This window comes from Psammomys obesus, unplaced genomic scaffold (assembly GCF_907164565.1).
Source record: "Psammomys obesus unplaced genomic scaffold, mPsaObe1.curated_primary_1811, whole genome shotgun sequence".
NCBI classification, from domain to species: domain Eukaryota; kingdom Metazoa; phylum Chordata; class Mammalia; order Rodentia; family Muridae; genus Psammomys; species Psammomys obesus.
The window spans coordinates 23814745-23836843 of record NW_026596117.1 but is presented as its reverse complement, the minus strand read 5'-3'; the positions used below and the strand labels follow the sequence as shown (position 1 = coordinate 23836843).

Below are 22099 nucleotides of genomic sequence, written 5' to 3'. Positions count from 1 at the left end.
ACTATACCTCACCTTACAGCTTTGAGAAATGTCCCAAGTACTGTTCTCAAAAAGTCCCCCTTTGGGGCCCATAAGCTGGCTTAAGAGCTACTGGAACTTGCTGCCAAGCTTGACAGCCTGAGTTCAACCCCTAGGATCCACAAGGTAGAAGGAGAGAGCTATTCCAGCAACTGGTTCTCTGACCTCCACATGGGTGCCCAAGTGTGAGCACACATTAACACAACAAATAAATGCTTACGCAAAATAAAAAGTCCTTTGCCTTAATTTCTCTAATTGTTCTCCGTTAACATTCCATACTTGTGAAATAACACAGACGAGTTCTGTTTGCACTTAACATTAAGCAGATGCCTTGCTCATTGAGACAGAGCAGAGTGTTTTCTCTGTGTCTCTTCTAAATTCCAGTTGTAGAATGTCTTTGTGGTACTCGTTTCCATATTACTTACACTTCTTTAAGTGCATTATTACACTGTTGGTGTCACTTCTGGTTCCTTCCTTGAGAAACCCAGGGACCCAGGTTACCATGATGACAACATGGCAGACGTAAGGATACTCTGATCCCGACTCACTGTGATAAGGTGATGTCACATGAAAGAGCAGCGGCATCCTTACAAACACATTATCCATTGGAGGGTAAACTTGAATGTTACATTAGGGTTGTCTGTGCTGTGGCACAAACAGCCCCACACACCTGGTGCCTTAAGCCAATACCCTTTACCATCCTCCAATACCCTCCAACATCCTCCTGGAGCTGTTCTTGACCAGGAGTTGCTGCGGCTCCAAGCAGGCCTGTCTCACTTCAGCTGGGATCACTCAGGTCTGGTCAGCTGACTAGGTAGGAACACACCCCTTTTCTCCAAGTCTCACTGTGGTTCAGCAGTCTGGCTGTTTCCTCATGAGGTAGCAGAGGTACAGGATCATGCCAGGCCATCCATGCAAGGGCACAAGGGGAAGTGCATACACACTATTCAGATTGTTGCTACCAGCATGTCTGTTAACATCCAGTTGGCCCACAGGAAGTAACAAGGCATGTGCAGTGTCAGTGGAAAGAGACTAGAGTTGGAAAATAGAAGAAAACCATTAATTGGGGCTATTAATATAAGTAGGTTCCCAGTCAGGACCCCAATGTGAAAGGAGACCTTCAAACTTAAACAGTTGGGTCAGATTTATTGTAGGGGATAGAAACAGGAGAAGTCATGACCTGGGCCTGGGCTATGGCATGCAACATTCTGCACAGCTCTGTAAGGTAGGAAACAGAGCGCAGAGATGTTAAATAGCTCCCTCAGGGTTGTGGACTGATTCATGGTGAGGCTGTGATGAGAGTGCATGCCTGTCTGACCTAGAGTCCAGGTTTTCTCCACTGCCCTTACCCAGAAGAGCACCAGGCTCTGTCTCTTCCTGTTTGTTTACCATTGCTACAAACCCTTTTCTAAAATCTCACTGCAATGCTAAAGGAATTAATTGTTCATCTCTCCGGAAAACAAATGTGTTCTTCCTAACTCTGCGGACAGAAAGTCCGTTTTCCTTTCAGGTGAGGACTGGCCTGTAGCCTGCATAGAACTGTGGCCCTGCCTAGGCCAGCCAGGGAGGGAAGGAGCAGTTTTTGGTATTTGAGGACATCTGAGCATGAGTTTTGGAGTCACAGTTACTGGGATTCAACCATTCACTAGCTCTGTGACCTTGGGCACCTCATTTGACTTGTTGAAATCTGTTTCTTCATCTTAAAAAAAAATGGGAATAAGAACACCTTGTTTGCAGAGCTGTTACAAGGACTAAAACTAAATTATGTTTATAAAGTGCCTATCCCAGTGCCTGGCACGTAATAAGTGGTGTTGTTTCTAAGGACAGCCTTTCCCCCTTCTGGGAACCCTGTGTCTGTGTGTTGGACAGGTTCCCCCCACCTCCAGCCAGTCTGTGCAGACTTGCTGCCTGCTGTGTCGCCGCCAGCGCAGAGGCTGGGAAGAAGGCCCGTCACACAATGGACTGGTGTTGCAGGGTGAGAAGCTGCCCCCTGACTTCATGCCAAAGCTCGTCAAGAATCTCCTAGGCGAGATGCCTCTATGGGTCTGCCAGAGTTGCCGAAAGAGCATGGAGGAAGATGAAAGGCAGACAGGTCGAGAACATGCAGTGGCGGTAGGTAACAGCTGACAGGTGACCCCTGGACACAGGGCGGCTTCCCCCTGAGGAAGTCAAGCTGTTTTCCCTGGCCACACAGCCTCTGCCCAGGCTGCTCTGAGAAACCATCTGGCTGCACTTAACATTTGCAAGTTGGGCTCAGAGTTGAGGGAAGAAGAGACAGGCCTGCTAGTGGATGTAGGTAATCTTGATCCTGTCCTGTCACTGAGCCTGATGTCTTCAGCCCTGTGGCTGATTGAAAGGCTAGCAGGATGATACAGACCAGTTGGAGGTCTGAGGTGTGTCTCAGTCAGAAGAACAACAGCAATAGCTAGGAGCCTCAAAAGTCTGCTGTCTTTGAGTCCTGTCAGCTAGGCTCCTTGCTTTTCCTTCCCCTCTAGACTGTCATTTACCCAGAAAAAACTCAGTTTCAAGACTTCTAGCTTGGGACTGGAAATGTTCAGTAGTGGAATGTTTTTGTTTTGAGTGCACAAAGCTCTGGATTGATTCTCAAGTCCTGGGGGATTGATTCCTTAGTGCAGGCAGGCAGGCAGTGGGGAAAAGCTTGAGAACATGAGTTTGAGTCCTCAGAATCCACATAAAGCCAGATGGGGTAGTACGTGTCTGTAACCCCATACTCCTTCAGTAGTAAGATGGAAGGCACTCCTGGAGGTTGTTGGACCACTTAGCCCTGTTTGAAACAAGGTGGAAGGCGAGGGCCTGTAGCCAAGGTTGCCCCCTGCCCTCCACTTGTGTACTCTGGCATGTGAGTGCCTGTACTTCCAGACATGCAAGGCAGAGGAAGGGGTGGGCGCACTCACCCTCAGTCCCAGTGCTTGGGAGGAGAGGCATTTAAAGCCAGCCTTCTCTACCCAGTGAATTTCAGGGCAGCCAGGGCTCGATAGAGGGACCTTGTCTCAAAAACTACCAGAAAAAATAAAGCATAATTGAAAGTCTGGGGCTAGAGAGATGGCTCAGTGGTTAAGAGCACAAGCTGGCCCTCCAGAGCACTAGAGTTTGGCTGTCAGCACTTCATGGTGGCGTATAACATGCTGTTTCCAGTCTGAGGGGATTTGATGCCCTCTTCTGGCTTCTATGCACCATATGTATGTAGTGCATATAGTACACAGACATACGTCCAAATACTCATACATAAAGCAAAAATAAAGTCTTAAAAAATTAAACAAGCCATAAACAGAAGGAAGGAGAAAGAAAGGGGATGGGGAAGCCTGGGTTTTAAACCACATTTGTGATTTTAAGGCCTTTCATCGTGTTGGCAGCTCTTCACACTCAAAAATGGCCGTGTTCATAGACAGGCTGTACTCTGGTATACGCTCTTTGCCCACTGTCCACACAGCCATAGAACTGATACCTTATACCCTTCCTAGTGCGTGGCCTTTATTTATGATTCAGCTTGATCTGTGCCGATTGTGATTCAGTTGTAACCTAAGGGCCTGACGGAGCAGGTCAGCTCCACTGTTTGACCATGAGCCTTTTTCTTTCTCCTTTCCAGATTTCCTTGTCACATACATCCTGCAAATCACAGTCTTGTGGGGGTGACTCTCATTCATCCTCGTCCTCTTCTTCATCATCCTCATCTTCCTCCTCTTCCTGCCATGGGAATTCAGGGGACTGGGATCCCAGCTCGTTCCTGTCAGCACATAAGCTCTCAGGCCTCTGGAATTCCCCACACTCCAGCGGGGCTGTGCCAGGCGGCTCGCTTGGGAGTCCTCCTGCCATCCCTGGTGAGTCATTAAGCTTTGGAAAGTACTGGGCCCCCTTAAATAGGTAGCTGTTTGCCTTTCTGCTTTGGCCCAGTCAGTGAGAAATTTGGTTATTAAAATAAGTAGACACGGACCTGCTCTGAGGACAGCAGGGCCAACCTAGACCTTGACTGTTTCTGGAAGACCTTCTGCTGTAAGTCTCTTCAGATACAAAATACTGCCCACTGAGAAAAATTTGCCCACAGTTGTTACTGACATTGGGTCCTGGAGGGGTTCTGATAGTCTCTGAGGAGCAAGTAGCCTGGGATAGATCATGGGCACCTGCCCTCTATACCATTGACATCCTGGGCTGCCTCTGCTTCCTTGGCCTCCCTGGTCTGTATTTAACCCCCAAGAGACAAGCAGGTTGGCAGGCTACTCAATACTAAAGCTCAAGACCAGGGTGGATCATTAATGCCATACTTCTAAATGGCACTGTCCTCAAATTATGTGAATTGACTACATAATCCCAGTTATCTTGGACCATGAGCTGAAGAGAGTTACCAGAGTGTTTCCTACTTCAGTCAAAAATCTGTAGCCTCCTAGGAGTCAGGCATACCTCGGTGCTCTGGTCTGTGTGGCTCCCTTTCTCAGGCCTAAGGAATGCCTGAGAATAAGAGACCCAGAGAAACAGTAGAAGCATCCTCTTCATGCCACAGCTCAGCCATAGCTTCCTTGGACTTGGATGCTCAAGCCTGTTCAACAGAGCTCCTACCCACATACTCTTCAGGGTACCTTGTACTGAGTGGCTATGCCCTCTGGTCGCAGCAGTGAGCCTGTGGGCTTTCCTTCTGGGTCTGACCCCTTTTTCTCCCCTCCATCTACAGGTGAGGCTTTCCCTGTCTCGGAGCACCACCAGCACTCAGACCTCACTGCTCCCCCTAACAGCCCCACCGGCCACCCCCTCCATCCAGCATCTCTGATTCCTTCTCACCCTGGCTCCTTCAGCTCGCCGTCCCACCCACACCTGCTGCCCACCACCCCAGCAGCACCTTTCCCTGCCCAGGCTTCAGAGTGCCCTGTGGCTGCTGCCACTGCCACGCATCCCCCAGGGCCATGTCAGAGCCCCCATTTGCCCTCTACCAGCATGCCACTCCTGAAGATGCCTCCACCATTCTCGGGGTGCAGCCACCCCTGCAGCGGGCACTGCAGTGGGCACTGCGGTGGGCCTCTCCTCCCACCACCGGGCTCTCAGCCACTCCCTAGCACTCACAGGTAAGTGAGTGGCGTAAAAGGCACCACTCCATGCTCCCTGGAGTCTAAGAGTTTGGAAAACTTACCAAGAAAACTTTTTGGATGGAAGTCAAAGTGTAGATTGGGTTGGAAGAAGTGGCTTACTGCTAGAACACAGTCTTAGCATGCACGAGTCCCATATCAAATCCTTTGTGCTAGAAATAAATACGTTCTAAACTAAGGGTTTTTTCCTTGTTTTCCCAGCTTAGAATAGTTCAGATGTAAAAGAAGACAAGGGTCTTCACAACCTAAAGAGAAACTTCTAGTACTGTGGCCTGTTTTCTTGAAGATAACTTCTGTATATAAATGATATCATTTAGTCTATATTTGATATTTTATGTAGAAATTTTTTATTTTCTTCATTTTGAAACCGGCTCTTGCTATGTAGCCCAAGCTAGCCTTCTAACTGTGATCCTCTTGCCTTAGCCTTCTACTGGGATTATAGGTGATTCTTACCACCGACTTGTGTAGCAATACTTCTTAAATATCACTATTTCCCTAGTTAAAACTTCTTTTAAAACTTATGTGACCATGCTATATCCTACTGTATAGCTGTAGCATAATTTATGTTTTCCCATTCTTGGACATTGAAGCATTTCCAATTTTTTTTTTTTTTTTTAAGATTTATTTATCACTTACACAGTATTCTGCTTGCATATACACCTGCATTCCAGAAGAGGGCACCAGAATCTCATTATAGACGGTTGTGAGCCACCATGTTGTTGCTGGGAATTGAACTCAGGACCTTTGGAAGAGCAGCCAGTGCTCTTAATCTCTGAACTATCTCTCCAGCCCCTTTTGTTTTTATTTTTGGAGGTAAGGTTTGTCTGTGTAGTCCAGGCTGTTCTGGAACTTGCTCTGTAGACAAGGCTGGCCCTCCAACTCAGAGATCTAGCTGTCTCTGCCTCCCAATTGCTGGGGTTAAAGGTGAGCACCACCACACCTGGCTCATTTCCAACTTTTTAAACAGGAGAAATACTGTTGTATTGTAAGCCTGTGTTTGAATAGACCTGGGCCCTCTAGAGTCCTAGAAGCTCCATGTTTCTGTTAGCCTTTATCCGAAAGTGAATGTGCTGAAGACAGGTGTTTTGTAGGTTGACACTCTATTATGTATCAGGATTTCCCAGTTTGCCATCTCAGTGCCTTGGTGCCCCTACTCTTGACTTGCTGTCTCACATGTTTTTCACATGGTGTTGGTGATGCCAGCACAGACTTGGATCTTGCAGTTTTCCTTAAGTAGTATCGTGTTCCTGTGGTTTGTTCTGAATACTTAGTATTTGGGTCTAAACAGTATTAATTGTACTTCATTTTGCTAGTCTGGAGGTACAGGACATTTAGGTCACCCCATCATTTTACCATTGTAACCAACATCTAAAGATGTTCTGGCCTGTGGGGCAGGGTAGCACACGCCTTTAATCCCAGCACTTGGGAGGCAGAGGCAGGTGAATCTCTGAGTTTGAGGCCAGCCTGCTTTACAGAGTGAGTTCCAGGACAGCCAAGGCTACACAGAGAAAGCCTGTCTTGGCCTAAAGCTTTTTCCTTTTTTTGACTTTTTCTTGTTTCTTGGGAGGGTTTTTAACACACATTGGCGAAGTGCTTTCTCCCATATAGAGTGCTGCACACCTAAAATCCTAGCAGAGGCAGGAGAATCTAGAGTTCAAGGCCAGCCTCAATTTTGTAGAAAGACCTGTTTTACAAAGAGATAATAGAGGGGGAGGAGTGAGAGAGTGCATGCATGTGCTGGGGGTCCTCTGTGTGGAGGATGCAGAAGGCCTTGTGTCTGCTCCTGGCAGGAAAGAGAAGGAATAGGTGGGGAACTGCTTTTTGGAAGGCCTTCTGAGTCCACACAGCCACAAATAAGGAGTAATGCTCTACCTGTCTTCCGGAACACTAAACATTTCATTTTTCTAAAAGTTTTGCTTAATGTAATGGAAGAGTTGTGAACTTGGAATATCCTTCCGTAGGCACCATTGCTAACAACCTCTGTCTCTTCTAAACCCTACCATGTGCTTACTGACCTTTCCAGAAGCAGACATGGGCTCCTAGGAGACATGGGCTCCTAGGACTGCCCTGTCCTAGACTGTCACTTATTCATTCCCCTCAGACCTGGGACCAGCACCTGCAGTACTCCAGCTGCTGCTGATCCCTCTTAGGGCTTTGATTCGGGGACCTCTCAGCCTATCTCATTCTTACCCCGGGAAAACATTGTATGTAATATACATTGCCCCAACTCATTCCCAGAGGCCAGGGGCAGAATGCAAGTGGAGAAAACATGAACTCTACACAGGGAAACATGGGTTTACGTTCTGCAACCCATTGGACAGAGCAGTCGAATGCTGTGAGTGTGAGTCTTTACAGCTGCTAAGTGGGGAGAATGGCTCTGGTTCTTACAGGACTGTAAGGATGGCTGGATATCATGCTGAGTATGTTTCTGGGTGCAAGCAGGACTAGCTCTTGTGGTCTGTGGCCCCTAAGAGACACATCTGGTGTTTCTCATCGCAGAGCTCTTGATTAAGGAAGCCCTACATACTGGCACAGATACAAGACTCAAGTGTGTCGTGAGGACCCTGGGGAAGTAGAAGAAAAAGTGTTGTCTTTGGCCATTTGGGGTTGTACCAGAGAAGCCATCTGCTCATGAGTCAGTAGATTCCTGTTCCCTGAGCACCTGCTGGCCAGGGTTGTCATGCTGTGTAGTGAGACTCCAGAATGCAAGTGGCACACTGCCTAGTTCAAAGACAAATGATGCGTACCCCATGGTTGCAAGGCTTGGTAAAGCAACAAGCTAGAGAGGTATCCGCACAGTGCCCTCAAAGAGGTATGTCCAGGAACTTCCACAGGGTCAGTCTTTGTGTCTGTGACACCTGAGAGGCAGCAAGGCCCTCACCAGGCTTTACAAAAGGTGCTGGTGGGGCCGGTGAAGGGCAGTTGGAATGGTGGCTGGGGAGTGGGATACTTTTTTAGGCTCCTGCTGTATTCTGTGCCTACACCACCTACTCTCACCTCTGGGCCCTTCTCCCTTGCAGCAGGGACCCTGGGTGCAAGGGGCACAGATTTGCACACAGTGGCCTGGCCTGTGAGGCAGATGAGGGTCTGGGCGAGGAAGAGGATAGCAGCTCTGAGCGCAGCTCTTGCACCTCGTCCTCCACCCACCCACGCGATGGGAAGTTCTGTGACTGCTGCTACTGTGAGTTCTTCGGCCACAATGCGGTGAGTGAGCCTGCCTGGGCACAGAGGGCTGGGCAGCCAGGGGCAGAGGAGAGACCCCTTGCTCATGGCGGTGATCGCCACACTGGGACCTGGAGTCCTTGCACCTACATCTGTTTGCCTCAGCCTCTAGGCACATTTGTGAGGTCGGGATTGCTTAACGTTTTGTTGGCTGTGTTCTTCTCGTGGTTTCTCTTAAGATTGACTTTTTTTCTTTAGGCAAAAGGAAAGGAAGTGGCAGAGAGAAAGCTATGATTCTGATGAGTATGTATACGTGTGTAATCCCAGAGAAGTGAACGCTTGTGCATGATGAAGGCAGAGTGGAAGCAAAAAGTTCCCCAAGTGTGACAGCCAGCTGAGGTACAGGCCATGAGCACAGGTGGCACCAAGGAGGAGGATCAGATTAGGGTACATGCTGTCTTAAGACAGGGGAGCAATTCAGAAGTCTGAGAAGGAGACTGCTGGCTAGGGAGGAGCAGTTGAAGATAGGAAAAATGGAAGTGATTCAAAATTACTAGTCACCTTTGAGCTAGGCATCTGTATCTTCATTTTAGAGGTGACAAAATTGAGGTTCATAAAGATTGAGTGACTCACCCAAGGTCATACAGCTTCCAAGTGATGAAGCCTGGGCTCAAACCTGCTTCCCTGGCATCCTGGTCCCTGGTCACCAAGCTCTGCCCTCCTCTTCATATCTACCACTGCTTCGGCTCAGAGGCTACTGAGGATGAAGCCATGTGGCCTTGGTGGCTGATGCTAGAGAGAATAATTATCTGGCTTCTTACCATATACTTGGTGCCAGCAGGTGGGAGTGCCATGGGCCTCCCAGGCCCAGGGTGTAATGTCAGCACCTCCCCCTCCCCCAGCCACCCGCTGCCCCGACGAGTCGGAATTATACTGAGATCCGGGAGAAGCTCCGCTCGAGGCTGACCAGGCGGAAAGAGGAGCTGCCCGTGAAGGGGGGCGCCCTGGGCGGGATCCCGGGGGAGCCTGCGGTGGACCACCGAGATGTGGATCAGCTGCTGCAATTCATCAACAGCACGGAGCCCAAAGTCCCCAACAGCGCCAGGGCTGCCAAGCGGGCCCGGCACAAGCTGAAAAAGAAGGTGGGTGTGGGGGGGCCTGGCTCTACGGCTTCTCCTCCCTGAGGAATCCCTCACCCCAAGCCCTAAGACCTCTGCGGCGTGAATGGTGCTGGCTGCCCAAAGCCTTGGTGTGGCTCACAACTGTGGGAAGGTCTGGTTGAATCTGGGAGGCATCAGGGTCAGGGAAACCCCAGGGGTGAGTAATTGGAGAAGGAAATGTGTTTCCACCGCAGGCTGCTTCCTGTCAACTTCAGGCTGATGATTTGCCTCCGTAGGTCATTTATTCACTCAGCAAGTACCTTAACCAATACTGGGAGCCAAAATGTAAGAGTTAAGTTCTCACCCAGGAGAAATTCAGTCCAGTGAGGAGACTGACACGAAACTGGACAAGCACATTAGGGTATGACAAGCACCTGCTCTTGCCCAGAAGTGGCTTGACAAGAGACCGACTCACCAGCTGACTGGGGAGTATGGCAGCGGGCACAGCACATCCTGCAGCAGTGTGGTGAAGCCAAAGCTGAAAATAGCAGAGAAGTAGGGCAGGTGCTGGAAGCAGAAGAGAGCCTCCAAGGCCCTGCTGGAATCAGCTTTGACTTCAGCCTCCAGATGAGAGGCTGGCACTGGAGGGTTGATTTGGCCAAATCTGTACATTGATTGCAGTGTGCTGATACAGAAGGCAGATTGGAAGGTGGGGGCAAAAAAACTTGAGTTTGATGTCCCAGGTAGGAAAAGACAAGACCAAGGGGGAGGTGACTGAGGCTAGGACTGCAGAGAGATTGGAAGACAGCAGAAGTGACAGGCTCGGGTACTCTAATGGCAGCACAAGAGGCAGTCAGGAGAGTCTCCAGGTGGTAGTCAGTGTGCTGCTGCTGAGTGTTGCAGCAGCTGCAGCATGCCAGTTACAGAAGACTGGACGAAGTTGAGATGTCCTGACTCAGGTTCTGGAGAGACTTTCAAGTGCAAGTGGAGGTGTGAGACTAGGAGTTGCCAGCACAGAGATATAATGGACGCCATGAGAATAAACCAGTCCTCAGCACTGAGGATTAAACCCAGGGAGCTATTCCTGGACAGCCCTTCTGCTAGAGTAGTCCCAGGGCTTGATGGCTTGTCACTTGTGGCTTTGTTACTTCTTCAGCTGCCTACTGCCAGCTGCATCTGCTCAGTGCCACACACACAGGAACCACCATCTGAGGCCAGCTAGTCCCCATTGTTCTGTGCTCAAGCAACCCTAGAGCTCTGGAAGACAGAAGTAAGCCTCTCTCTTTCCAGCTCAAGGACAACGAAGATCCTCCTGCAGCATCAAGTAGTTAACCAGAAGACCATGCTGCTGCCTTCAGAGAATGGTCAACCTTCCTTTGCTCCCACCCAGAGTTGCCCTCCTGAGGTGTGGAGTAGGCTGCAGTGGTCTCTGGCCACTGAGCAGTCCCCAGAGGGTGTGGTCAGCAGTTCCTGGTGTGGTGTGCACCCCTGAAAGACTGCCATTGCAGGGCTCCGCTGAGGTGCTTCCTCCTTCGTAGATATCCTCAAGGACATCTGCTGCTGCCCTGCTGTGCCTTACACATCTCTAGCCTTCCATTCTTCACACCCTTCTGATCGCAAAGCTCCCTGTACAGTCACTGTCCACTAGAGCCCACTTTGTAGGCTGAGACAGACAGACAGGTGGTCTCCGTGTTAGATTAGAGACCATTTTCATTATCCATTTGGATGGCAGCCTCTTCTCTGAGTTCTTTCTACCCGCTGATCTTAACTAGTTTGGCTGCCATCAAAAATACAGCTTCTGCCCAGCGGTAGTGCATGCCTATAATCCCAGCCTCAGGGAGGCAGGGGCAGGAAGATCTCTGTGAGTTCAAGGCCAGCCTGGTATACCAAACAAGTCCTGGACAGCCAAGGCTACACAGAGAAACCCTATCTCAGAAAAAAATAAAAATAAAAAAAATTCCAGTTTCCCGAGTAGGCACATAGTGTAGACTGCTTATTTTCTACTACCTTGGAAGATAGGTAAAAAAATCTTCCTTGTTCCCTCATTCCACTTTGAGACCATTACTTTCTATTCTTGCCTTTAGGCACTGATCCCTGATCGTTTGAATCTGTACCCCTGCCTGTGTTGTCTGCAATGTCATGGCCATTCTCTGCCTACTGAATGTTGTCATCTGACCCTATCTCTTCCCAGGCCAGTCTAGCACTCACTGGCGTTAGTAACTATTGTTAATAAGTAGATTGGCCCATTGTTAGTCACTCTTACAGTACTTTTTAGTTCCTTGCCTGTTGCCTTTCTGTCACATTGGCTTGAAAGACTGCCTCTCTCTGGTCCATCCTATACTATCTCTCCCCTTCTACATCCTGAGGAAAGCCTGTGACTGTATGTGTATGTGCACTCAGCTGGGTTGTTCTCCCACTTACTTGAACTCTTCCATTGCCTGGCTGGCCTATAGACCCCTAGTTCCTTTATTCCTTGTCATGCCCATTCACATGGTCCTTTGTCAGACCTGATTCTCCAGCCTTGAAGCTCTCTCTGTCCGCCCTTGTTTTTGTTTTTGAGACAGGGTTTCTCTGTGTAGTCTTGGCTTTCCTGGACTCACTTTATAGACCAGGCTGGCCTCAAACTTAAAGAGATTCACCTGCCTCTGCCTCCCTGAGTGCTAGGATTACAGCGTGCACCACTGGGTCTGGCTCACTTATGTTTTCAACAGGAAGAAAGAAGCCATTTGACATACCTACCTCTCATCTAAAGGGAGAGCTGTCTTCTCCCACACCAACCCTTATAGTCCAGTCTTGCTTCCCCAGCCCAAACTACCTGTTTTCTTGTTTTTAAAGCCTTCAGCTGGTAAACAGTGATTGCCTCAGGCTCCAGCAGAGAGAGACCTGCAGTCTCTCAGATCCGGGTCCTACCACGTCATTGTGCCCGCAGTTGAGTCAGCTCGTGGAAGCTAGAGCTTTTTCTGCCTTTCCAGCTTGTTCCCCACTTATCACCTAACCCACCCCTTTCACATTATTTCACTTTATTACCAAATCCAGGTTATATTTTGGATATGTGCCCATCACAGTTGTCTACCAATTTGACTTTGACATATGTGCTCCCCTTTAAACCTTGTCTTTGGCTCCTTGACTTTCAGACCAGCAGGGCCTAGAAAGGGCCAATAGGGTCACCATCTTCTCCATATTTCCCACCTGCCTCTCTGACCCACTGTGTCTTCTCTGAGAGTTCCTGTCCCTCCCCTAGACTCTGTAGATGACATCTCTCTAGGGAGAAGCCAGGCTGGGTATTTACCCTGGACCTAACATTGACATCCATGATAACTATTGGTCCTTTTTGCGGACATTCTCCAGGTACCTCAGACTCACTGCATTACACAAGAGGCCTACCTTTACTTCTCCGTTATTTATTTAGTAAAGGGTGCACGTCACCCTATTGCTTGACTTTGAGCCCTGGACATTGTCAAGGGGAAGTGCATCATGACTGAAAGCAGTAAGCCTTGGGATCGGACTTCAGCTTGAAGCTCAGTTTGATGATACTTGCTGTATGACCTTGGGCAAATCAGTTCATCTCTAAGCTTCAATTTTCCATCTGTAAAATGAGGATAATAGGAACTGAAGTCGGAGATTGTTATGAGGATGAAGTGAAATGATACACGGAAAGTTGGGTAGAGTGCCTGGCACTTACGATTGCTCGGTTCATGGGGACCACTGTAGCAGCTGCACTGGGTGGCAGTGATTTCTAGACATGTATCATTTTACCTTCCTGCCTTATACCAAAAGTCCCTATCCACAATAAACCTCCCCACCCCAGCTCAAACCAGCTACATTTCTCCACCCACAGCATTTATGTTTAAAGCCTTCGGTTGGTAAACATTGGTTGCTTCAGGCTTAAACCCAGACTTCTGCACAGCCTGCAAACTCCTTAGGGTCCAGGTGAACCTAGCTTCCCAGCTTCATCTCAGCTTTACTTTGTAACCTGCCTTCCTGTCTCCCAAGGTCACTCCACACCTCCCCAGGCAAAACAAAGTAGAACAAAACTCCAGGCTCCAGCTGCACCTCTGTGAGGTTTTGCTTCCTAAAGATATGCTTTCCCATTTTCTATGGTTTCACATTTACTCTGTCCACTTAGAATGTGCTTACTTCATTTTTTTCCAGTTACCCTACCCTTCAGTTACCACTTACCCTTCAGTGCCCTCCAGGAGCACTCAGATGATCCAGCCTGGGTTAAAAGCAGCTTGTACGTTCTGCCCTGTACCATTTGACACTGTGTCTCCGAATTAAGCAGTCCATTTGCATGTCTGTCTTCCCTGGATCACTGGCGCTGAGAAACAAGACCATGTCTTGTACCTAGCTGTAATCCCAAAGCCTAGCCTACTGCCTCACAGTCAGTGAGCAAATGGAGCTCAAAGTTTTGGAATGTATGAGTCGTCCCTGGTGCCTTGCCCTGATTTTGCCACATACAAGCTACCCAACATTGAGCAGTTTTGTATTCTTGCCAAAGTTGACAATCCTCACCTATAAAGTAGGCAGTCGGTGCAACAAGGGTAGTGGTGAGGGTTAAAAAGTGATTTGCTGCAAGGAGCCCAGTTTGTGCAGGGGCTGCTATGCATTTTTGTGCTTTCTCCCTCCAGTGGCAGTGTTTATGAGAAGGTACGGTTTACACCAGTACTATTCAGACTTTTTGGACATATATCAAACACTTCTGAGTAAAACCTTCCTTACCCATAACAACCAGAAGCCAGGCTGCTGGCTTAGGAGAGAGAGGGCGAGGCCATCCTTGTGGTCTCCAAATGCCCCGTTACACCTGCAGACACTGCTCTAGCAAACTGTTTATCTGAATATAGAGTCGTGGCACCCAGGGAGGGAGAGTTGGTACCAACCCTTACAACCGTCTGCAGAGCAGCTTCTTTTAGATTACAAACTAGGAAGTTAAGGTTCAAAGAGAGTAAGTGATTTGTCCAAGGGACTCTAAAGAAAGCTGAGGTGAGTGGTGTAGTCAGTGTTCAGAAGAGATAAGAGAATACATGGCTGCCTGCTGAGGCAGAAAACAGATCACTCTTTAGGTTGATTCCTGAGGTGATGGCAAGTCTTCTCTCCCAGATTCACTTGCCTATCCCCCTTAATCTATAAGTCACCTGTGAACACAAGGGGATGCTCAGCCATAGCCTTCCCACCTGACCTGTGAAAGGTTTTGTTAGCCTGGTACCTTTGGTGTAGGCAGAGATATAACTGCCCACAGATGGATTTCCTTTCTGATTCTAGTCTGTCAAAGATCATTTACAGGACCCAACCTTTCGGGACCTGCCCGTCTTTGCCTGGGCTCGGGGCATGCTGTAGGACACACTTTAGGTCTGGGCTTGGATGTCTGGAGTTAGGTGAGCAGTGAGAGACCTTTCTAAGACCTGTTGCTCCTCAGCAATACTACATAAGTTCCACGTCAGCATCTCAGCTCCGATATCTTCTTTAAGACTGTAATAACAATACATTTCCCTGCCACTACAGAATGGAGGACACTGCCTCTCCACAGCCATGCAGCCCCGCTTTGTTCTTTATTCGAGTGTTATTGTCTCTAGTTTGCAGATGAGCCCACTGGGGCCTAAAAGTGAGTGAATTACTCTAGCTCATACCCAGGACTCAGATGCTAGCCTTCATAGACCCTAGAACTGACACAGGTTCATAATGTATAACCTGTCAGGTGCTATTTGTACTTCTACCTCCAAGACTTGATACCTGTCTGGTTTTGTCACTCCCTCATTCCTGCAGGGTTGAGGAATAAGTGAAGACCTAGTCTCTGCCTTCAGCAAGTGGCAAAGCTTGGTCTCAGGCTGACCTGTCTGGTTTCACACTGTCCCTGGTTGATAGCAGACCTCTGCTGAAACTGCCTCTTCTATTGACAGGAAAAAGAGAAGGCCCGATTGGCAACCGAAGCTCTGAAGCAGGTGAATCGTGTTTCTGGAAGCCAGGAGCCAAGGCCTGCCAGGGAGACGCTCCTGGAGTGGCCTGAGCAGGAGCTGGACCGGGTCAATAGCTTCTTAAGCAGCCGCTTGCGGGAGATCAAGAGCTCCGTCAAAGACTCCCTCTGTGCCAGTTTCAGCATGTGTGAGCTCAGCATGGATAGCAGTGGCTTTAAGGAGGGGACCATGGAAGCTCATCCCCAGACTCTAACCCCTTCAGACCTCAATGGCTCTGAGCAACAGCCTGACATAAACCTTGATCTGTCCCCTTTGACTTTGGGCTCCCCTCAGAGCCACACATTACAAGCTACAAGTGAGCCAGTCCCCCCATGGGCAGAAAGGAGTGACCCTCACCCATCATGGACAGAGGTGAGGGGTCCCCCTCCTGGTACCCCTGAGAATGGGCTTGTGAGAAGACTCAACACTGTGCCCAACCTGTCCAGGGTGATCTGGGTCAAGACACCCAAGCTAGGCAACCCTAGTTCTGAGGAAGGTTCAAAGGAAGTTCCCAGCTGCAAACAGGAGCTGTCTGAGCCTGTGGCCACAGGTGGAAAGCCAAGAAAGAGCAAGAGACAGGGAAGTCAAGCAAAGAAGAGCGAGGCAAGTTCAGCTCCCTGGCCTCCAGCTGATCTAGAGGCTCCCAGTGCCAAGAGCCAGGTATCTAGCCCCAATCAGCCAGGCAAGGCCCCAGAGCCTGCCAAAGTGGGCAATTGTGCAGAACCTGGAGAGGGCAGCCGGGGTAGCCGGCCAGGACCAAGTTGGGCTGACAGCTCCACATCTGAGAAGAAGGGTAGTTCCTGGCAGAATTGGCCAGGTGAGGCCAAGGCACGGACTGTGGAACAGGAATCTGTGCAGACCACAGCCCCAGCAAGGCCACAGAGCTTGTTCCAGGGCAAGGGCCGCAGCCGCCGGAGCCGCAACAAGCAGGAGAAGTCAGCCTCCGCCTTGGGTGAGTGCACCAGGAACCAAGTGGCTGAACCCCCACCCCAACCAAACCACGGGGTGGAGGGCAGTCCCGTGTATGGGCAGAACTGCCCCCAGCATGACCCCAGAGGCCTGGCCATGGGCACTGAGCCCTCCTGGCTGTGTCTTCCTAGACGATGTGTTCCTGCCCAAGGACTTGGATGGGGTGGAGATGGATGAGACAGACCGAGAGGTGGAGTACTTCAAGAGGTAGGTGTGTGCTGCCTGATTTTCCCAACTGGGGGAATTATGTCCACATGCCCCATGCTGTGTCTCAAGCCTGAGAACGTCCATGGGGGCTCCTCCCCGCTCTTTCAGGCCCTTCCACGTAGCCTGAGCCCAGGGAGCACCTGGCAGGATGATCACCTGGGAACGTGTAAGGCATAAGGAGAAGGAGCCATGTCAGCACCTAAAAACTAGGGCTTTCTTCAGCTTTACTCATTTTAGACAGGGTTTCATGGTAGCCCTGGCCGCTCAAGGATTCACTATGTAAACTAGGCTGGTCTCAAGCTCACAGAGATTCCGTGTCTCTGATTCTCAAGTGCTGGTATTTTACTTGTATTTCTATTCTAGCGGGCCAAGCTCTAGGAAAAGTCTAGACAGGGATAGATTCAGAAATACACAGCCCAGTGACTGGCGCTATTAGAGGCATAAAGGCTTGCTGGGGCCACCGGGTGAGAAGCCTTTAGACCAGCCTGTAGGTTTGAGGAGGCCTTTCTGGGAAAGGTGATACTGATGTGAAACTTGACCGAGCTAAGCTCAGCAGGTACTGCTGAAAGGTCTCTGTAACAGTGGGATGATGTGTACAAAGGTCTGAGGGTGGGAGGAGCCAGCTCAGTGCAGCAGGAGTAAGGGAGAGATGATGGGCAGTTTATTCCCTCCGAGGCCATCTTCATGCACTGTCCCCTGGCCTCATGGATGGCCGTGCCTGCCTAGAACCAACTCCTTCCTTCTTTTCCTTTTCTTTTAAATGGGACATGTTTTGTCCAGAGGTGGGATCCAGTGATGGCAGGAGAGAAACTCTTACTGTGTTTTACACATATTTCCAAAACCCAATAGGTTTTGTTTGGATTCTGCAAAGCAAACTCGTCAGAAGGTTGCTGTGAACTGGACCAACTTCAGCCTCAAGAAAACTACTCCTAGCACAGCTCAGTGAGGTATACCTCACCTGTTACCTGCACCCTCTTCTTTCTATGTCCTGCCCTTTTCTGTGTCCCTCTAAACCATTCTGTATTCTGGGTCTGGGGAATTGGGCTTAGGGCTTGCTCGACCTGCTTTCTGCACCTCCATAGCAACCACATATCCAGGTTTAATTGTTGGTGATCTATGCCCTGTCTTTTTTTGTGTGTCTATTCACCCAGGGCCTCTGTTCCCACCACTACTCACTGGTTAGCCCCTCCCTGAATCTTGCTGCTGCTTCTCCTGAAGGTCTGTTTCTTGGGATTATCAGCACTGGGCTCAACCTCCCTCCCAAAACCTCCAGGCAGCAGTAGCTTCACAGAGCTGCCCATGACTGGGCTTTGGGCTTAAGTCCTATTTGCCTCCTGAGTGCAGGCTGTCTGAATGCTTTCCACCTTGAGCAGTATAAGAGACCAGCCCCAAGGGACAGTGCACAGCAGGTGAGCTAGAGAAGACCTTGCAGGTCACTGATAATCAGGGAGGTGCTGGTGAGGATTCTTCCCCAGTTGGACAGGTTCCTGAAGAACTTGTAGCTAAGCTGCCTTTTGGGAAGAGACTGGCTCATAGGCTGTTCTGGCCTGCCCTCAGCCACTCACACAGTCCTGTTATCTGACCTGTTGACATACTGGATAAGCTTTGGGGCTGGGTGCCCAGAACCGGATGAAGAAAGCCTCCGGGCTGTGAGCTTTGGTGCAGAAGAGAGAGGCAGCTAGCCACAGTATTGGGACCCAAGGCTGTTCAGTTCCATGTCTTTTCTTTTTTTTTTTTTTTTCTCTTAATGATTTATTTTTATTTTATGTGCATTGGTGTTGTGCCTGCATGTGTGTCTGTGAGAGGGTGTCAGATCCAAGTTACAGATGGTTGTAAGCTGCTGTGTGGGTGCTGGGAATTGAACAGGTTCATTTGGAAGAGCAACTATGCTCTTAATTTCTGAGTCATCTCTCCAGCCTGAGTTCCCTATCTTAACGTCTTTGTGCTGTGTATCTGGATCAGGTTTTTTATTTTTGTCTGACAACTGTATAGGTACTCTTAAGTCAGTGGGAGGCTTGGACAAGTGCCCTGATCTCTATCCACGTATTTTTGAGGTCAGACCTGTCTTTATGCTCCTCTGTTCTTTAAAAAAAAATTCCTCTGTGAGCTGAAGCAGTGAGCTTCCTGGACCCTGAACCACTCCCCTGGGGCAGTACAGAGGCCTAAAGCCAGGGCAGTTTTTAGAGTTGAGGCTTCCTGTGCTGTGCAGATGCTGCCTCCCAGTTAAAGGCTGTTTTCTTCAGAATTGCCTCAGGCTTCCTTTGCCACACCAGGATAACCACACCCCAAGGGCATCTTCTAGGGCTAAAGTACTTTCTAACTTTTCTTCTCCACCACCACAAGAGCAAGGAATAGCAAAGACCTCAAGAAGTTCATCTAGAAAAAGGGCCACACCTCCTCACATAAACTCAATTCTACTGGTCTCCTTGGAAACCTAATCCAGCCATATTCTATCTTGCCTAATCTCTTCCAAGACAGGAAGGCCACTGTCCTTCTCCCTGCTCTCATGGATCACACGCCTGGGCCTGCCCATCCTCTTCCAGGCAGGGTCAGCAGCCTGCATTGCTGGCCCAGGCTGTTTCCTTGAACCTGAATAGGAGTCTGAACCAGGGCTGGCCTGCACCAGTGCCTGTCACTGGGATAGCAGTTGCCACCAATGAGCTCTTACTCAGCCTTGGTCTGACCTAGATGCTGTGCTGCAGGAAAGGACTGTCCCACATGCTGACAGAACCTCAGGATGAGGGCTTTGTCCCTCAACAGCTCTGAACTTCATTTTCCACTGGAAATCCTCAAATTTCCATCTGGGAAATCTGTTGCTTGATTTTAGCCCAAGAAACAAAACCAAAACTTACATAGTATTGTGCTTGCATGTACAGCTACATCAGATCTCATTATAGATGGTGAGCCACCATTTGGTTGCTGGGAATTGAACTCAGGACCTCTGGAAGAGCAGACAGTTCTCTTAACCTCTAATCCACCTTGCCAACTCCCAAACCAAAGCTTATTAGCACCTCCCCAGACGCAGATATAGAAGGAGTCCAGGCAGGAGCTGGTGTTGTGATCCACAGGGACCCAAAGCCAGCAAGGCCAGCAGGGGTGGGATGGGAAGGGGAGAGTTGGTGCTCATTGTTACCCTGCCCCTATTTTTTCCCTTTCAGCCCTGCCCAGGTCGACTTCTCCAGGTCATCTCAAGGCCCCAACTCAAGCTGCAAATATACTCCTCCCTGTGCCCTGCCACCCATCTGGACCTTCCCTGCTCCCACTGCCCCGACCAACCAAAAGCTGAACGGATGCCATGCTGTGCTGGGGCCTTTCAGGACCTCAGCAGAGCTGCTTCCTGGTGCTAAGCAGCCTCCACACTCAGAGCCCAGGGAATGGGCTGGCCTTTGAGCCAAGGGCTGATGGTACTGCTGGCCCAACACTGCTCTCTTTGTGTTTGGTTTTTGTTTTTTTGTTTCTTTTTTTTTTAAAAAAATTCTTTACTTTTGATACTGTGAATATCTTTCATGCAGAAAGATAAATGAACATTTGGACACAGAATTAGTGTGGTGGTGATTTGCTGGTGGGGAGTGGGAGGGATGTATGTACGCAGAAACAGGACCCGCCTTAGTCGTGATGGAGCAGTACTCTTTACAGGCGGTTTGTCCGTTTTCACTTCATTCTTACTCCTCTAAGCAATCCTAAGTGGGACTGAGAGCCCAGTGTGAAGAAAAGGAAACCAAGGCTAAGACAGTGAGGTGACTGCTGAGTAGCCTGGCTAAGTACAAGGCTGTGACTCCACAGGAAGCCCTTCCTCCTGCTGGGAGGACTGAGGTACATGAACCTGGAACACTGCCTGAGTAGCTCAGCAGTGGCTGCCTCTGCACATTGCAGAGGGTGATCCATGAGGCAGTTCCAGTCTAGTGCTGAAGGCCTAGAGGCTATCTGGAGAGCCACTGGTGTTTAATTTTTGTATGTGTGCGTGTGCACCACATGCTTCACTGCCTGTGGAGGCCAGAGGGGCATTGAATCCATTGGGACTGCAGTTACAGATGGTTGTGGTCTGCCATGTGGGTGCTGGGAACTGAACCTGGGTCCTCTGGAAGAGCACTGTGCTCTTAACTGCTGAGCCATCTCCAGAGTCTCTGATCTTTAGTCCTCACTGGAAGGCTGAAGAAGCTAGGCTCTAATGTCAGCTGTGGCAGCAGCAGCAACAGAATAGACATATTCACCACCAGTGAGAGGTGTTTGGAAACAGGCAGACAAAAAGCAGCAACTTTTCCCTTTGATTTCCTTATGTTTTGACTACCACTGAGGAAAGTGCTACCCATTCTCAGTTACTCCTTCTTGGAAATACCCTTACAGATCCACCCAGAGGTGTGTCTGTTAGTTGATTCCAGATCTTGTCAGCAAGTAAGACTTACACTTTGTTTTCCCCATTGCCAGATGGTCATGTGGTACAGGTTGGATATGGTCTTTTTACACATGTGTGAGACCGGGTCTAAGAAAGGCCCTGAGGCCTTTACATACCATGTACCTGTAGCCCTGGCCAACTGAGAACCGCCCACACCATCCCCAACATAACTGGAAGCAGTTAAGGGCAAACTGAATTTTTCTGAGTTAGATCTGATTGCCCAGTGGGAATGGGATATACATCCTCAGACCGGAGAAGAAAACAGATAATGAACATCTATAGTCAAGGAAAGTTTTTCATCTTCCCTAAAAATGCCTCACAAAGTCTATGTCCAAGCTTCCCAGTTATTTTCTATTAAGTGCAATTATTTTTTGAGATGTTTAGCCCTGAACTTGCTATATAGGCAAAGGCAGATCTCTGTGAGTTTGACGATAGCTGTCTCTGCCTCTGGATCACTGTAACTAAAGAGTAGCCACCACACTAGGCCCGGCCTAAACATGTCTTTTTTTTTTTTTTTTTTAAAGATTTATTGTATGTGTATGAGTGTTTTGCTCATACCAGGAGCTTGGTGTCCAAGGTCAGAAGAATCACTGGATTCTGTGGAATTGAAGTTACAAATGTTGTGAGACACCATGTCGGTGCTGGGAATTGAACTGGGTCCTCCACAAGAACAAATACTCTTAGCTACCTCTCCAGCCCCCCTAAGTGCCATTCCTAATCACACTTCTGTGGGCAGTGTCTAGAGGTGTGTCCTGAAGGCAAGGAGCCTACACAGATGGAACAGAACCAACACCTCCCTCCTCCCCAGCCCCACCTTAGGACTGGGTACCCGTTTCCTTCTAAAGAAACGAAGCAGGAGCCAGAACAGCCATCTAAAATTCCAGTTGCACCGTAAGTAAAGGTCTGGTCAAATACACAAAGACTCACTAGAAGTGAGTGTCTTTGGCACTCACTTCTAGCATACACAGTCACCAATTGGGCCCTGGTCCCTCACGGCTCCTAACTTTGGTCACATTTCCCTCCTTCCACAATTACTCTTCCTTTATGAATTCTGGGTGTCTATTTGTTTTCCTTAAGTTCTTCCAATGTAGTCCCAACTGGCCTGTAATGTAAGAGATCTGCCTGTTGAGTGCTGAGGTTAAAGGTGTGTGCCACGGCACCTGGCTTTTTTGTTTTTCTTTTAGTTACTGCTTATCCTTCACATTCTAC

General features: G+C 49.2%; 1 protein-coding gene across 4 annotated transcripts in view; it reads left to right on the top strand.

Annotated features, from left to right (window-relative positions):
- Fam193b (family with sequence similarity 193 member B) overlaps positions 1–20037 on the top strand; it is a 33293-nt gene extending 13256 nt beyond the window's left edge. For 3 of the 4 annotated variants that reach the window (XM_055629220.1, XM_055629221.1, XM_055629222.1), the window contains 9 exons: positions 1888–2130; positions 3626–3857; positions 4703–5090; positions 8132–8315; positions 9176–9415; positions 15268–16273; positions 16422–16497; positions 17347–17444; positions 19656–20037. In XM_055629220.1, the coding sequence (XP_055485195.1) occupies positions 1888–2130; positions 3626–3857; positions 4703–5090; positions 8132–8315; positions 9176–9415; positions 15268–16273; positions 16422–16497; positions 17347–17443 (2466 nt within the window). In that variant the 3' untranslated portion in view covers position 17444; positions 19656–20037. The remainder of the gene's footprint in view (positions 1–1887; positions 2131–3625; positions 3858–4702; positions 5091–8131; positions 8316–9175; positions 9416–15267; positions 16274–16421; positions 16498–17346; positions 17445–19655) is intronic. The other variant, XM_055629223.1, reaches the window with a different exon arrangement.
- Positions 20038–22099: the final 2062 nt, after the last annotated feature.